We start from the raw sequence: 14,708 nt of genomic DNA, 5'->3' as shown, positions 1-14,708 counted from the left end.
ACTGTCAGGGAGAAGGATCTGGGCTAGCTATACCCCTGGCATACTAGTTTTCCACATATGGGGAGAGATCCAACAACAGCATTGGGTAGCTTTGTTGGCGCACTTGCCTAACCCCATCATGCTGAACTGGTAATAGTCCAGGAAAACCACGACTCACCTGTGTCAATTGGTTCTCCCCGAACATTTCCTTTTGAAAGCATGTGGCTTGCGACGGTAGAGCATGTTGTAGGGCTCAATACTACTGTTTCAGTTGCAGCCCACACAGGACATGCTTCTGCTGTCTCTGAACATTTACTCTGAGATGTGAAGCTTGGCGACCCTAAGTTTGAAAAGGCTGTCTGGGTGTTTTGGGTTCTGAGTCCTCCTTGCAGTCCTTGCCCCTACTACCTGCTTTCCCCATCCCCACCCCAACGGCACCATAAAGACTACTCCATTTCGACGTGAGTGGCATGCAATGCGGACGCATGCTTCTGATGCAGGCATGCTACTACGACATTAACAGGCTAATCAAAAAAAGAAAGAAAGAAAAGAAAGAAAGAAAGAAAGAAAGAAAGAATGTGGAAGGGTACGAATTAAAAAGAGAAATTAAGCATTAGCTTGTTAAGGATATTGAAAGAAATGATGCAAAACCTTGCTTCTGGAGCAGCACTAACACAGAGACTGATTACAAACTAAATTGTGCTATATATCAGTATGTATATATATATATATATATTATATATATACATGTATATGTATAAAAAACATTGTTTAGTAAGAATGGCACTGGTTCAAAGAAATCGGGACTTCGGTCTTGGTTCCTTTCAGTCCACAGTGAAAGTATAGAGATACAGGCCTGACACTTGCTGGTGGGTTGCTCCCTACCCCACCCCACTCCGTCTCCCCTAAAACATATTCACATACGTTCCTTGCTTCCCTTTTTAACGTCTTCCTAGCCGGACGCAAATGGAGAGGAGCTGGAAAAGCAGGTAAAAGTTGCAGCTACAGGTTCATCTGAGTCGAGCTTGGTCCATTTTTGTGCAAATGTCTGGGAAGGGTGGGGGAGACGAGAAAAATCCCACGCTTTGCCTTCCTGCATCCGGGTCCCAAGTTTGGAAGTTCCCTCTTCTAAACCCTCAGAGGAGAAGAAAACCCAGCGTCCTTCTTTAAGGGTCCTCTTCTCCCATTGAAACCATCAGGCGCATGGCAACTGGCAGGTGATCTGTAAGTCCTGCCAACTGGGTGATAAAACTGAACTCTTCTACTTCCTGCAGAGGAAAGACAAGGAAAAGGTTTTGCAAAGACTAGTCTAGTCATAGGGCACCATATACAGATCACTCTGTCTGTCTACCATTAAAACCCTGCTTGCTTTGGGTCCAGGTTACCTATGGGATCTCCTCCATCCCATACACTCAGGTCCTCTGGGGGCCATTTAATCCAGACAGCCAGGACTAGGTTGGCGACCGTCAGCCAAAGGATTTTTATTTCAGCTGCCCCAAAATTGTGGAATGACCTGCCGGAAGAGATTCAACAGCTGAACACGCTGTCTGAATTTAAAAGTGCATTAAAGACCACTCTCTTCCTGCAGGCCTATCCAGATTAGTTTTTAATTGTGATTTTGAAATTATTAATTATAAATGTGGGTTTGAAATTGGTTGCAAGTGGACACATGGGTCCAAAGACTGTTCATTGATTATGTAACAAGGTTTTGCCAGTGCGGCTATGCTAGAGGGACACTGGACTGTATCATTACAGTCAAAAATGTATATATGACACTTGTAAAGTGACTGGCTTTCAGTCTGTTTGCCCATGCTAGGAACTGCACTTGTGCAATGACTCCCAAAAATACAACTGTCAGTGCAATGGTTATGGCAGTGCAGCGCCGCTTGCACAACTCAGATTAGGAGACTTCAGTGTTGTATACAGTACAGTCTTGTCTACAATAGTGTTTATGCCAGTATAAGTCAACACCACCTCCCACTGCAACACAAAACAACGGTTTGCATGCAAAAAAACTGCAGTGTGTTCCACGCAAGCCCAGGCGGATGCATCTTACCACTTTCCACTCGAGATAAAGTCCTTCTTCTGTGTAAAGCATATAGTCAATTCGCCTCCCGTTGCCCTTCAGCGCTCCCTTCCTCCCCTTCTTACTCGAAGCATGGCTCTTGCTGGTGGGAAAGACGAGGAAACCTTTCCGCCCATCTTCACTTTCCACCGTCCTGGTTCACCAAAAAAAAGGCAACCGGGTCGTAAGAATTCGCTCCGTTTGGATCTATCGACTGATTTTCATCTGCCGCTCCCAAACTATGGAACGGCTTTAAAAAAGGCCATCAAGACAGATCTCTTCCGATAGGCCTTCCTTGGATAATGCACTCGGTCGCCCCACTGATATTGACCATCATTTTGAGCACTCCCTACTGGTTATCTAACATCTCCGCTCCTTCCTGTCTCGATTATTTTAACTAATGGTCTTAACTATTTATTTTATATTTTATTATTGTTCTATTTAGAAACTATATATATATATATATATATATATATATATATGTAGGCAGGGGAGGGGGGATTTATTTATATTGCATGAATTTATTAGAGTTGCATTGTATTGTATTTGCATATTGGATTTTATTATTGTATGACTTGTATTTTAGTGTGAGTGTAAGCCGCCTCGATCCTACGGGAAGAGGCGGGATATAAATTTAAAATTATTATTATTATTATTATTATTATTATTATTATTAAGGATAGGAATTGTTTCTTCATTTTTTTTAAATTGCGGGACAAAATTGTATTCCTTCTATTTGTATGAGAGAGAGATTTTCAATAACAAAGAAAAGTTGTCCCTTTTCAGGAAAATTAGATATACATGGAAATAATTGCTCCCATCGATTCCGGATACCCAGCTGTTATAAGCCTTTAAAATGTAAGATCCGGTCTAAACATGTCCTGAAGTCTTATCTCTGGAGACCTAATCAATTGACGCCCGTTTGCCGCTTGTGATTTATTCCAGGACCCAGGAATCAATAATCATCAATGCTCTCCAGATGGGCATTTTTAATTACAAAGCAGGAGGTTTGTTTCTGCTCAGAGGATGCTTCCAATCAAGGGCCGATGGTTAATTAATTTTCTCCCGTCGGAGAGTCGACAGGCCATTCTTTAGCTATCTTGCGGCCGGGGAAGAAAAGAGGGTCGGATGAAATGCTCTTTTTTTCCAATTCAAGCGCCAGTTTTGACAGAATTGACCCCCTCTTGAAACATCGGCTGAGTATCTCCCCTTCGTCACAGAAAATTAAATAAGAAGTTGAGAAGAGCGCCGAGGTGCGTTCGACACGTTTAGCTGCATTTCATCTTCTGCACTAGACATGTTCAAAAGGGAGGCTGTTTTACAACACGGTAGAAGATCTTCCTACAATGAGACAGCGTGGCGTAGTAGTTTGAGTGTTGGACTACAACTCTGGAGGCAAGGGTTCGAATCCATGCTCAGCCATGAAACCCATTGGGTGACCCTGGGAAAGTTGCATGCTCTCAGCTTCAGGGGAAGGCAATGGCAAACCTCTTCTGGACAAATCTTGCCAAGAAAACCCCATGATAGGTTCGCGTATCAACAACAACAACAAGACTCAATGAGTGACCGACCCAACCATCATTGGAGTCTGTCCCTTTGCATGACGACAAAATGTCAAACAGAAGAAACTGACAACGCATTCGTCTGAAGTTTGTGAATATCTCCATGAAATGGCTGCTTTTACTCTTTGTCCTAACAGTACCTTATTACTCAAGTCAGAGGTAAAGGCCCAGGGAATCTTAGTAGCTACGGTGCATATTGATCTTTTTAATAAGGAAATAGCTCATGCAGACACTCTCATTGATGTATTTAAGACTGCGGCCTCTTTAACTTTATTAATAGCTTTCTAGGGGTTGACACTGAAAAGTCTAATTCACCGGGCGCTTTAAAGAACTATGCTTGCCACTTATAAACAGGGTGATAAATTAGCTTTTTAACCACTGCCAAATTTTATTATTGAAGGATTTCCAAACACGGGTCTATTTTAAGCCCGAACGAGATTGTCAATGACACTGGCAATTTCAGAGAGGGATTTGCAAGTGCATGAGTTCATCTCTTGAAAGGCGAGGACGCCGTTTCAAAGCTGCGAGATAAAGTACGAATTGAGATGGGAACGCTAAAGGAGGACAGAACAGTTGTTCCGAATGACTAACTTCGCAATGTATGCATTTACTTTCTTGCTTCTGAGCCTTTGCATCTTTCTAATATAAACATTAACACTATATTCCTATACATATCTACTCAGAAATAAAGCTCACTGAGTTCAAATTTCAGATGGGCTCGTATAGGAACAGGCTGTCTTTCAGATATCCTGGCCCCAAGCTATCTAAGAGTCTAAAATATCTAAGCACCGGTATAATATAGTACTTTGTGTCTTGTGCTAAGGCTCCGGAAGACCTGAGTTCAAATCCCTCCTCAGTCATAGAAATCGAGTGCATGACTTTGAGCAAGTCGTGCTTCCTCAGCCTCAGAGGAAAGCAATGGCAAACCTCCTGGGAATAAATCTTGGCAAGAAAACCTATGATGGGATTGCTCCAAACATCTTGGGACTAGAATAATCTGAAAGGCAACCCTCTTCCCATATGAACCCATCTGAAATTTGAGATCCTCAGAAGAGGCAAAACCAAGGCTTGCTTTTTGGCATAAACATCAATCTGTACTGTGGCTTGTGTCACATATGCCATGTTGCTACAGAAATGAGTTTTGGATCTGTGTGTCCACCTCTCTCATATATAGAATATGCTATCCAACTGGTCCTTGCTTTCACTATAGAAAAGGTGCAGATGAAGAGGAATAAAAGGATCAAGCGACAAGAGTAATTCTTCTGCAGGGAAGATCTAAAACATTTGGGCCTGTTTAGCTTAGTGGGGAGAAGCACATAAGGGAAGACATAAAGGAGATGCTTTACAATTACACATGGCGTCTATTAAAATTGTACATGAAAGCTGTTGTATCAGTATATTATCCGTATTATATATATGCAAGATAATACGTACTTCTGTAGGTTATCTGGAGTGCACACTTCTTCATCGTACAGTCCTTCTGGATCTAACAAGGTACCTGCGGAAAAGAAAGGAACACATGAAACTTTATATTTTATATTCTTTATACATTTACATGCATATCCATATGTTATTGATGCCCGTAGGTGTATGTATCTTACTAATGTTCATAGGATGTATGTATTTTGGGTATTCATATGCATTTTGGAATTTGGTCATTTAATACTGACCGCACTAAAGTGACTGACTGATAGGATAGGGTTGCCCTAAGTCAGAAATGGCTTGAAGGCACACAACAATGACAATGACAATGAAGCTGAAGCCAGTAGGAAAAGAGAGAGACCATATTACAGATGGGTTGATTGAATCAAGGAAGCCACAACTCAGAGTTTGCAAGACATGAGCAGAGACATTAATAAACAGGATCTCTTGAAGGTCTCTCATTCCTAGAGATCTTGTAGCACCTGTGAGACTAACTGAAAGAAAGATATTGGCAGCATGAGCTTTCGTAGACTTCAGTCTACTTCCTCAGATGCATTTAGTGGCGTTAAGTACCAATGGGATACATATGTCTGTATCTGGCTTCCACTCCACCAAACGCATCTGAGAAAGTAGAGTGAAGTCTAGGAAAGCTCATGCTGACAACTGGATGGTGCATGACAATACAAGTTGTTTCTGAACGCTGCTAGTGAGTGTGCAGTCATCCAACAAGTTAATATGCGATCAGCTGGGCAGCAAATGAACATATAACTAGTTACATTTAAAGAGCCATTTCCAAGCTCTGCTCAGGTCTCTCTCTCTCTCATTCTCTCTCTCTTACATACATCCACACACAAAGAGATTTCTGAGCAAATAAATTTCTGACACTGCAAGCCAGAAAACCTGTGGCTGCAAAGCGAAGGCAGTTCTTAGAGACACCTTCAATACAAGGGTTCTCAAGCCACGTCATTACACTGTTGATACTACTGCGGTTCCATTTCTCAACAGGAGAAATTGTACACTGATGTCGGTCCCGGCGAGGAGGGATCCCTGCGCACATTTCCAGCAAAGCACTTTGGCATCCTTCAGAAATGTGCGGCCTGCTGATTGCGGTCCTCGAAATGTCACAGCTTGAGAATATTTCATTTCCATTAAGGGCCATTTTGGAGGCTCTACCCACGGAAGTGAACGCTTCCTGCAGGGAAGCAGTTTGGGGCAGTGCACTACACACTTATGGTTGAGTTGTGTTGCTTGATACTGCCAGGAAAATTAAAAGCACAGCAAGAGAAGAAGGTGGGGGAGGGAAACGGACTTCTTGCTAAAAAAATTTCCAAGCACAGTATGAGATTGTGAAGTCAAAGGCTTTCATGGCTGACATCCATAGCTTTATGTGTTTTGTTCGGGCTATGTGGCCATGTTCTATAAGAGTTTATATAGCCATGCTGGTTGGATGGTTATAGAGTACCAGGGTACCCTCAAGAGTTACAGGTAGATGGGACCTTCTGGAGAGCAATTGGTTGGGAAAAGCTGATCGGTGCAAAAAGAATCTAGTCAAGGGATATGCAGATATTGAAGTCTGAACTCATTAAACAACTACTTCTCCAAATTCTTACCAATTGCCCATGGCTTGTCCTCCCCTGGACCAATGCGGCACGGATCCTTGTAGCGCGTAAACAAGGAATGTTGCTGCTCCAGCTTGTCATCTGGAGTCAGAAGAGAAAGAACCACAAAGAGGTCAACCCACAACATCTCAAGAAATAGCAAGGCTAAGGCTGTTGTCTTAAGCTGCTGCCACACTGCAGGATTAATGCAGCTTGATACCAGTTTGACTGCCATGGCTCTATCCGATGGAATCCTGGAATATGTAGTTTATTGTGGCACTAGAGCCCTTGGACAGAGGTGGCTTAGTATCTCACAAGACTACAAACCCCAGAATTCCATGGCGCTGAGCCATGACAATCAAAGTGGTGTCAAACTGCATTAAAAATCTGCAGCATGCCCGCAACCTGAGTCAGTCATAAAGTGAATATGGGGATGATTTGGATTTTCCAATGTTGGCATTTTAAAAAAAATCCCCTTGGTCTGGGGCAATTGTTTGCAAATAGCCAAATATTCCATTTCATTCCCTGTAAACCAACCCCTGCGTGGATGTTTGAAAGCGACAACGCCTCTTAATAACCTCTCTGCGTAGAGCCTGATACAACGTCAGAATTACATTTGCGTGTCTCCCGAGGGAAAATCCACCCAAGTGGCTGCCGCAGGTGCTAATGATGTCATTTGTCACTGTCTATTGTCAAGGCAACACAATCCATAAATGCAAGGCTAGGAAGAAAGAGAGAGGCGGAAGGAGAGAATCGGGAACCCGGAGCAGTCTAAAGCTAAGACTACAACAATGCAGCGAAGGTTAGACCACATTGTCGAACTTCAGCATCTTCCTCTATAGCGGGGATGGAGCAATGCTTCCTCGCCTTTTTCAACTGGATTTTAAACCATTTTCCTTAAAGAAAGGGGGCAAAGTAAGGATGAAGAAAGATAATTTAAAAGAGGTGTACATAGGATATGACAATTCAGGAGAGAGACTTCTTGGTTGCTCTTAGGTGGTGGACATTCCCTCCCAAGAAAGGCCCACTTGGTCCCCATCTGTCTTTTTTCATTTGGCAAGCAAAGACCCTCTTTTTTGTGGGTTTTTCAGGCTATGTGGCCATGTCCTAGAAGAGTTTATTCCTAATGTTTCGCCAGCATCAGTGGCTGGCATCTTCAACATTATCTTTCTAAAGGATGTGGCAAGAAAGCTCTGCTTTGGAATATGTTCCCCACCACCAGCAAGCAGTTCCCTGAACCGTGTGCACATTTATTTTTATGATTTATTCATTAAAACATTCACATCCTGCCTTTTTATTACAAGATCTCAGGACGGTGTACAAGCAAAGTTGACTTAAGCAGATTAAACCCATTGAAAATGGTATAAATAATTAAAGCAAACTAATAGAATATTAAATCATCTAATGAATTAAAAATGGGTTCAAAACAACGTTGCGTTGGACTTCGGAGGATTCAATACACAGCCATGTTGTTGCTTGGTTTTGGAAAGGAGATGGGGGTGAGTATTTCCCAACAAAGGTGCTGCGGCAAAGAAGGCTCTCTCTCAAATCCTTCCACTCGCTCCATTGAACTAGAATTCTTTGTCGGGGAAACCCAGTTCGTCACCAAACTACAAATCCCAGGAAGCCATGGCATGCAGTCATTGCATCCAGGAATCTGTTGGGTGTAATCATTGCAGTTAAAGTGCTACTGCCGCACTGCAGAAATAAAGCAGTTTGACACCACTTTAACTTCCATGGCTCCTAGGATTTGTAGTTTGGTGGGACACTGGAACTCTCTGACAGGGAAGCCTAAATCTCTTGCAAAACTGCAAATCCCAAAATCCCATAGCACTGTGCTAAAGCCACATAAAATTGCTTTATTTCTGCAGCGAAGCAACATTCAAAGTGATGTAATTGTATGGTGTGAAAGGGGTCTACGAGAAAAGCCTAGGATTAAGACCCCACTGGTGCGGCACAGAAAGGGATCCCTCCAGTGGATCTCCAGTGGATCGGGCAAGTACTTTTGATGCTGAGCCTGTCATAGGTTATGTGCCATGGAGAGACTCAACAAGCAAATAGGGAAAAGCCCTTCCCAGGTATGGAGTGAAGGTGACGCAGGAGAGGAACTTCCGTGTCTCACCTGATGAGCAATTATCGAAGTTGAGATCTCCGCAGAGAACATCAAATGCCACCAGCTCCTCTGGATTGGCTGTGCTGGAGGAGGAGGTAGATTTTCTGAAATCAGCCAGCCAATCCTGAAGCAAATCCAGTTGTTCACATCGGACAGTTGTGTCCCCTGCAAGAAGAAGAAGACAAGACACATGGACGATGGAGAGGTAGCAACCGTAGCATGCTTCTACTCAACAGTTGCTAGCTTGGGCTTAGTCAGTGTGGCATAGCGGTTTGAGCATTGAACGATGACTCTGGAGACCAGGGTTCGATTCCCGGCTCATTCATGAAATCCACTGGATGACCCTGGGCAAACAACACTCTCTCAGCCTCAGGGAAAGGCCAGGGAAACACCTCCTCTGAACAAATCTTTGCCAAGGAAACCTCATGATAGGGACACCATAAGTCGGAAAACCCACAAAAAACTATTAAGAGAGTGGATTTCTTCCCCCCCTGCTAAACAGTCTCATCCAAGATGATTGTTAGCATCCTTACCAAATGGTAAGACATACAATTTTTAAATGCATTTTTATCCATTACCTTCACCCACAGTTTAAATATATAAAGTTAAGTCAGTATTTCAGGGGTTTCTTAAAAGTTATGAGGTTTTGTTTTGTTTTTTAAAAGGCACCAATACAGACACACACATTTCGACTTAAATTAGTTCCAAGCATCAAGTCATTTCACATCTTTAACTCCAGGACAAAAACATAGCCCACGAACTGGCAGGCTTTTCCCTGAATGCTTGCTTGGTTAACAATGACGCGAACAATGTTCTCAAAAACTTGCTTGTTCCATTTTACAAAGACATTAATATGTATGACTGACAGTCAAACCAAAATGAAGGTTGCTTTTTTAAAGCACGGCAAACAGATTAGGCAGAATATCTTTGGTATTCAAGCATTCCGAAATGGCTAGCCATTGTTCCGTTCTGCGGGATCTTTCAAAATCCTCCATGTAACCAAAAAATAGACAACATGGTTTTGGGTTTGTTTTTTTCCCTGCATCATGGCTTAAATAGCTGAAACAACGGTACATGCTTCTTTCTTCCTTGGCTTCATTTTCTGCTTTTCCATCTGAGAGAGAATGGTTAGGAAGGAACAGTTTTTAAAAATTCACCTGACTATGCCCAGCACCAAGTCTTACAAAGAACAGAACCTTGGAAATCAATATGACTTGTGGTTAACAAACCCCACAGGTTTTGGATGTAGCTCAGGGATGAGAACCATGAAACTCTTCAGATGCTGTTGGACTGAATGTCTTAGCAGCCACAGACACCATAGCAAATGGGGAAGGATGCTGTGAGTTGTAGTCTAACAACTTCTTGAACACTATCCTGGAGTAGTTCGTACTAACTATAATTATCATTGGGCTGGATCCAGACTTGTGCAGCTAGAACAGCAAGAAGGGGGACTAGGAGAATATGTTATTTGGCCCAAGCAGATACGGCCCAAGTCTCTTTCAAGTCACCGCAAAGGCATCATGGCAGCCCACTGTACAACTCTGCCAATTCGGTATGGTCTGGACAATCCTGATTAATCCCTTCCTCCCACGTTTCCCCTTTATTTTAAGCTTACTTCATTGCTGCAAACGGAGTTCAAACTGCAAACGTTGTTTGCATTCCATTGATTCAGCAGGCAGGAGAGGTCAGGGCAGAATCCTGCTTACTTCCCAGGAAGAAGAGGCAAAAGCAAACCGCTGCACCTAGCTTGCATGTTCTTCCTCATGAATAACATTTGTCATCTCCATCACATTGATGTTGCTTAGACACTGATATCCCAGTTTTCACCTGTGAAATGTTGGAAGGCATGGTGCAGCCTGTGTGTGTGTGTGTGTGTGTGTGTGTGTGTGTGTGTGTAAACTGCCCCTTCTGAACACAGTTTCCCACCCTCTCCTCTGCAGCATAAGGAACTGTATGTATATCTGCCTTCACACCACCTTTCAAGTTATGGCGACCCCATGGATTTCACAGGGGAAGGGGAGAAGACAAATGTATTTTCTTTCCAAACGCAAGCGGTAGCAAACTTCTGAATGCAAGCTCCTGGATGCAAGAAAAATGTCTTTCCTTACTGAATGCAACATGACATTGGCTTTGGGGGTGGAAGATGACAGATTTTCCACATCGCACATTTGTTTGTCTAGCGTAGTCCAACACAGACTCTCCAAGGCCTTTGTGCACAGCCAGGTTTGCATCCGTGAGTAGCTGCTCCTCCTCACTCTGCACTCCCTGATTTATAGCATGACACCCCCATCTGAAAACACAGGCTGCCAATGTCCTTGTCTGACTTCCAAAAGTCATCCATCATGCGCACTGTTCAGTTGGTTACCTTCAAAGGTATTTCGGTGATGGCTTGGAAACCTTGCTTTCCAGTCACCAGTAATTGTATGTATATGTATGCTGCATGCACCATTTATTTTCATGAATGTGAAAGCCAACATGGTCTGGTGCTGGAGTGCTAGGGTTACCAGACACCCTCCTCTTCCAGGACCTGTCCTACATTTCAGCTTCGCACTGGTGCCATAACAAACTACAATTCCAAGACTTCCATAGCCTTGAACCATGGCAGTTCAAGTGGTGTCTAACTGGATTATTTCTGCAGTGTGGATGCAGCCAAAGAAGCCATAGATGACTGCGGCTCTCTGAGATCTCTCATTCCTAGGGCTGCCACAAGTCACAGTTGACTCAACAGGGAATAAGACTTCCAAGACACATCTATCCAAACACCCAGAGCTACTAAACTCAGTTCCACAAGGACAAGACTGTTTTAAACTTTAAAGAAGTTGAGATAAATATTCGCTGAGATCTGTCTGCATCGACCTCTTACACTGTCTGTTTAATTTTAGTTACTTTGCAATGTTGCAGTGAAAACGTGGGCCCTGATTTATGAAACTGTAAAACAGGTTGCAAACTTGGTTTGGAAATGTGTTTGTTTAATGTTAAAAAGATATGGCCAGAGTGTTGGATGGAGGCTTAAGATATCCAAGTCCAAGTCCCAGAAACTCACTTAGTGACCTTGCACTGCTTAGTATCTCTCATTTTGACCTACTTCACAAAGAGCTGTTATAAGAATATAGTATGTGCCCCGGCTGGAAATTCTGATGAAAGGCTAAAGAAACAAACTAAGGTTTTATTGCAAGGACTCCATTAAAGATACATGCTAAACTAACACTGAACTATATGATTTTCACTTTTTGGCAGAAATGAGGGAACAACGGGTTAGGAATTGGAGAGGTAAAAAGACCCCTAAAGAGTATAAGTTTATATCTTAGAGGGGTTAGGAAAGGTGGACAAGAGAAGAAGAGACTTTGGGTTATTGGGATCTGCTCATTCCTATCATGGATGCTGTATGGAAATTTTAACCTTTTAAAAATCCTCCCCACTTTAAATTTTTATTTGTTTAGTGTATTTATTATTATTATTTATTTAGTTTATTTTTTTTTAAATTCACTGATACTTAACCATAGTACAAACTCAATGAGAGCCAGCCTAGCATAGTGGTTTGAATGTTGGACTGCAACTCCGTAGGCCAAGGTTCGATTCCCAGCTCGGTTATGAAACCCTCGGGGTGGTCTTGGTTGAGTCACACTCTCTCAGCCTCGGGATGGCAATGGCAAACCCCCTCTGAACAAGAAAACCCCAGGACAGGTTCACCTTAGGGTTGGCCATAAGTCGGAAGTGACTTGATGGCACACAATAACAACAACGAGAGCAAAACAGACATAGCATACGGGTCTCAATCCGCCCCACAAAGGCCAACACCAGCATCTCTAAACCAAGGCGTCGCAGATGTATTTCTCTCTTCTAAAAATGGAGTAAGACTTCACTTTCTGCAACAACCAATTTGTCCTTTTCAAAACATTCCCAAATATGCTCTCTCTCCAAAACAGATCCCAGACCTGCGCCTTTTACGTGATCAAAACATTCCTGTTTCTTTCTTTTTTTTGCCATCGCTCTCCTTCATGTTGAAATAAAATAAAATAAACAACCCGATGTCTGAGCCGCGTTTTTTGGGCTGAGATAACAAACCCAGCCAAGGAAACGCCACTGTTATGAACGGAGGTGCTTCTGTTTCATTCCATAAATGAAGGAGGATTTATGGAAGGACATCTAAGCTCTGAAATGTAAGCACTCCTATTTGAATAGAGCGGGGCAGATAAGACCAGAAATATGAAGCAAACATATGAAAGACAAACAGGAAAGGAATTCTGAAGCTTTAGAGGAGTCAAGCGGATGGAGCAAAGGGTTTTGGTCCTCTCATCTCCATTTTTCTCTCTTGTTTTAAGAAATGGGTCAGATCCAAAAGTAAATCCATCTAAAAAAGGGGACACTGGGATGGGATCTGCACAGTTTGGAGTATTCTGGTCCTAGAGATGCTCCAATGTTCCTCCATTGCAATGCTCTCTATACATGTTGTTGTTGTGTACCATCAAGTCATTCTGACTTACGGCAAACCTAAGGTGAACCTATCATGGGGTTTTCTTGGTAAGATTTGTTCAGAGGTTGTTGCTACTGCCATCCTCTGAGGCTGAGAGAGTGTGACTTGCCCCAGGTCATCCAATGGGTTTCATGGCCAAGCCGGGAAGCGAACCCTGCTCTCCAGAGTCATAGGCCTCATTCCCACTTACAAATAAATGGGTTTTCAATCCGAATTGATGGATCGATTCGACAGCGGAGTGTGGTTCACACTACATTTGCCCTGATCGCATTTCCCCCCCTGTAAAATAACCCACTTGTGGTTCACATTCATGCATGAATCGATTCAAAATGGACCCACTCCAGCCGGCCAAAGGGCAATTTTAAATCAGTTCCGATCCACATCTGGTTCACACTGGCACGGAATCGATTTATCCAAAAAGATGTGGAAAAAATCAGCGTCAAAAAGACATGGTTAAATGGGTCTAGTGTATAGCCCCCTTCTCCGAATCACTTCAGCATTTCGGTTCAAGTGGGAACCAGGGTCATTTGAACTGGTTCAAATCGAACTGCGATCCGGTTTAAAAGGAATGAGGCCTTAGAGGGACATGCAAACTAGAAACTGTTGAGTACAAGCATGCCAAAGTCACTACCTGTAACATTAATAAGGAACTGGATACCTTGGTAAACTAAAATTTGCAGGGATCGTGCTGTTAGGAATTCCTATTGAGGAATTTCAAGAGACAACCATTCCCCAATGCTCCCTATTAACTTGGAAGGCCATTGGGCTTTGTCATGATTTTGATGGTATTATCAGATGTTTGACAAAAGGACCAGGGGTTTCAAAAGAATTAATTCAGATCCAATTCAAATTAACTTTTTTTCAGGAGAGGTGCTTTTGAGTTGCTGAAGAGGAATCTCCTCTGTCACTACTTTGCTCCGTCCTTTTGTAAATATAAGCCTCAACTCCGATGTTGTATGCAGCAGTTTATGCAGAAGGAGACCTGTTCTTTGAAAGACGTTAAACATTTGCTAACAGTTTATGCTGGAAATAGAAAGGCCAAGAATTTATATGTATCTGATTGCTTAGAAAAAGACTTGTTCTTGAAGGTGATCCCCTCCCAACACGTAATTCCTTCTGAAGGCTTGTTAAAAAGCCCTTTTAAAATGACAACCCAACAGTGAAATCTTATCAGATGACATGATGTTTATCTTGAGATAAGATTTAAATAATGTTGGGATTATCTGCTATGACACATATTGGGTGAGAGAAGCTCCGTTCGCTGAAATATGGTTGGCACAGAAATGAGAGTGCCTGGCTCATTTTCCGGATACTCTCACAAAATTCAAAACTGATTCAATATGAAACAAAGCAAAACTCAGGAAAGCCATTTCATACTTTACCTGCCAGGGCTTGCAAGTGAGTGCAGGAAATGTATCCTACAATTCTTTGGTCCTGAGGTGTACTTCCCACTTGCACCTGGAATGGAAAAGGGAAAGAAAGGACGAGTTAATGG

The 14,708-nt window shown here is 42.7% G+C and overlaps 1 protein-coding gene across 2 annotated transcripts in view; it reads right to left on the bottom strand.

The window, feature by feature from the left end:
• Window positions 1–544: 544 nt before the first annotated feature.
• Window positions 545–14,708, bottom strand: part of SMPD3 (sphingomyelin phosphodiesterase 3) — a 95,722-nt gene continuing 81,558 nt past the window's right edge. For both annotated transcript variants that reach the window (XM_089540465.1, XM_089540467.1), the window contains 6 exons: window positions 14,596–14,671; window positions 8,749–8,904; window positions 6,639–6,728; window positions 5,041–5,104; window positions 2,036–2,198; window positions 545–1,247 (listed from right to left, as the gene is read on the bottom strand). In XM_089540465.1, coding sequence (XP_089396591.1) covers window positions 1,146–1,247; window positions 2,036–2,198; window positions 5,041–5,104; window positions 6,639–6,728; window positions 8,749–8,904; window positions 14,596–14,671 — 651 coding nt within the window. In that variant the 3' untranslated portion in view covers window positions 545–1,145. The remainder of the gene's footprint in view (window positions 1,248–2,035; window positions 2,199–5,040; window positions 5,105–6,638; window positions 6,729–8,748; window positions 8,905–14,595; window positions 14,672–14,708) is intronic.

The sequence above is a fragment of the Sceloporus occidentalis genome, unplaced genomic scaffold (assembly GCF_023333645.1).
Source record: "Sceloporus occidentalis isolate IW3139 unplaced genomic scaffold, rSceOcc1.0.p SCAF_10, whole genome shotgun sequence".
NCBI lineage: Eukaryota > Metazoa > Chordata > Lepidosauria > Squamata > Phrynosomatidae > Sceloporus > Sceloporus occidentalis.
The sequence above is the reverse complement of the archived record's forward strand: the minus strand, read 5'-3'. Positions and strand labels throughout refer to the sequence as shown.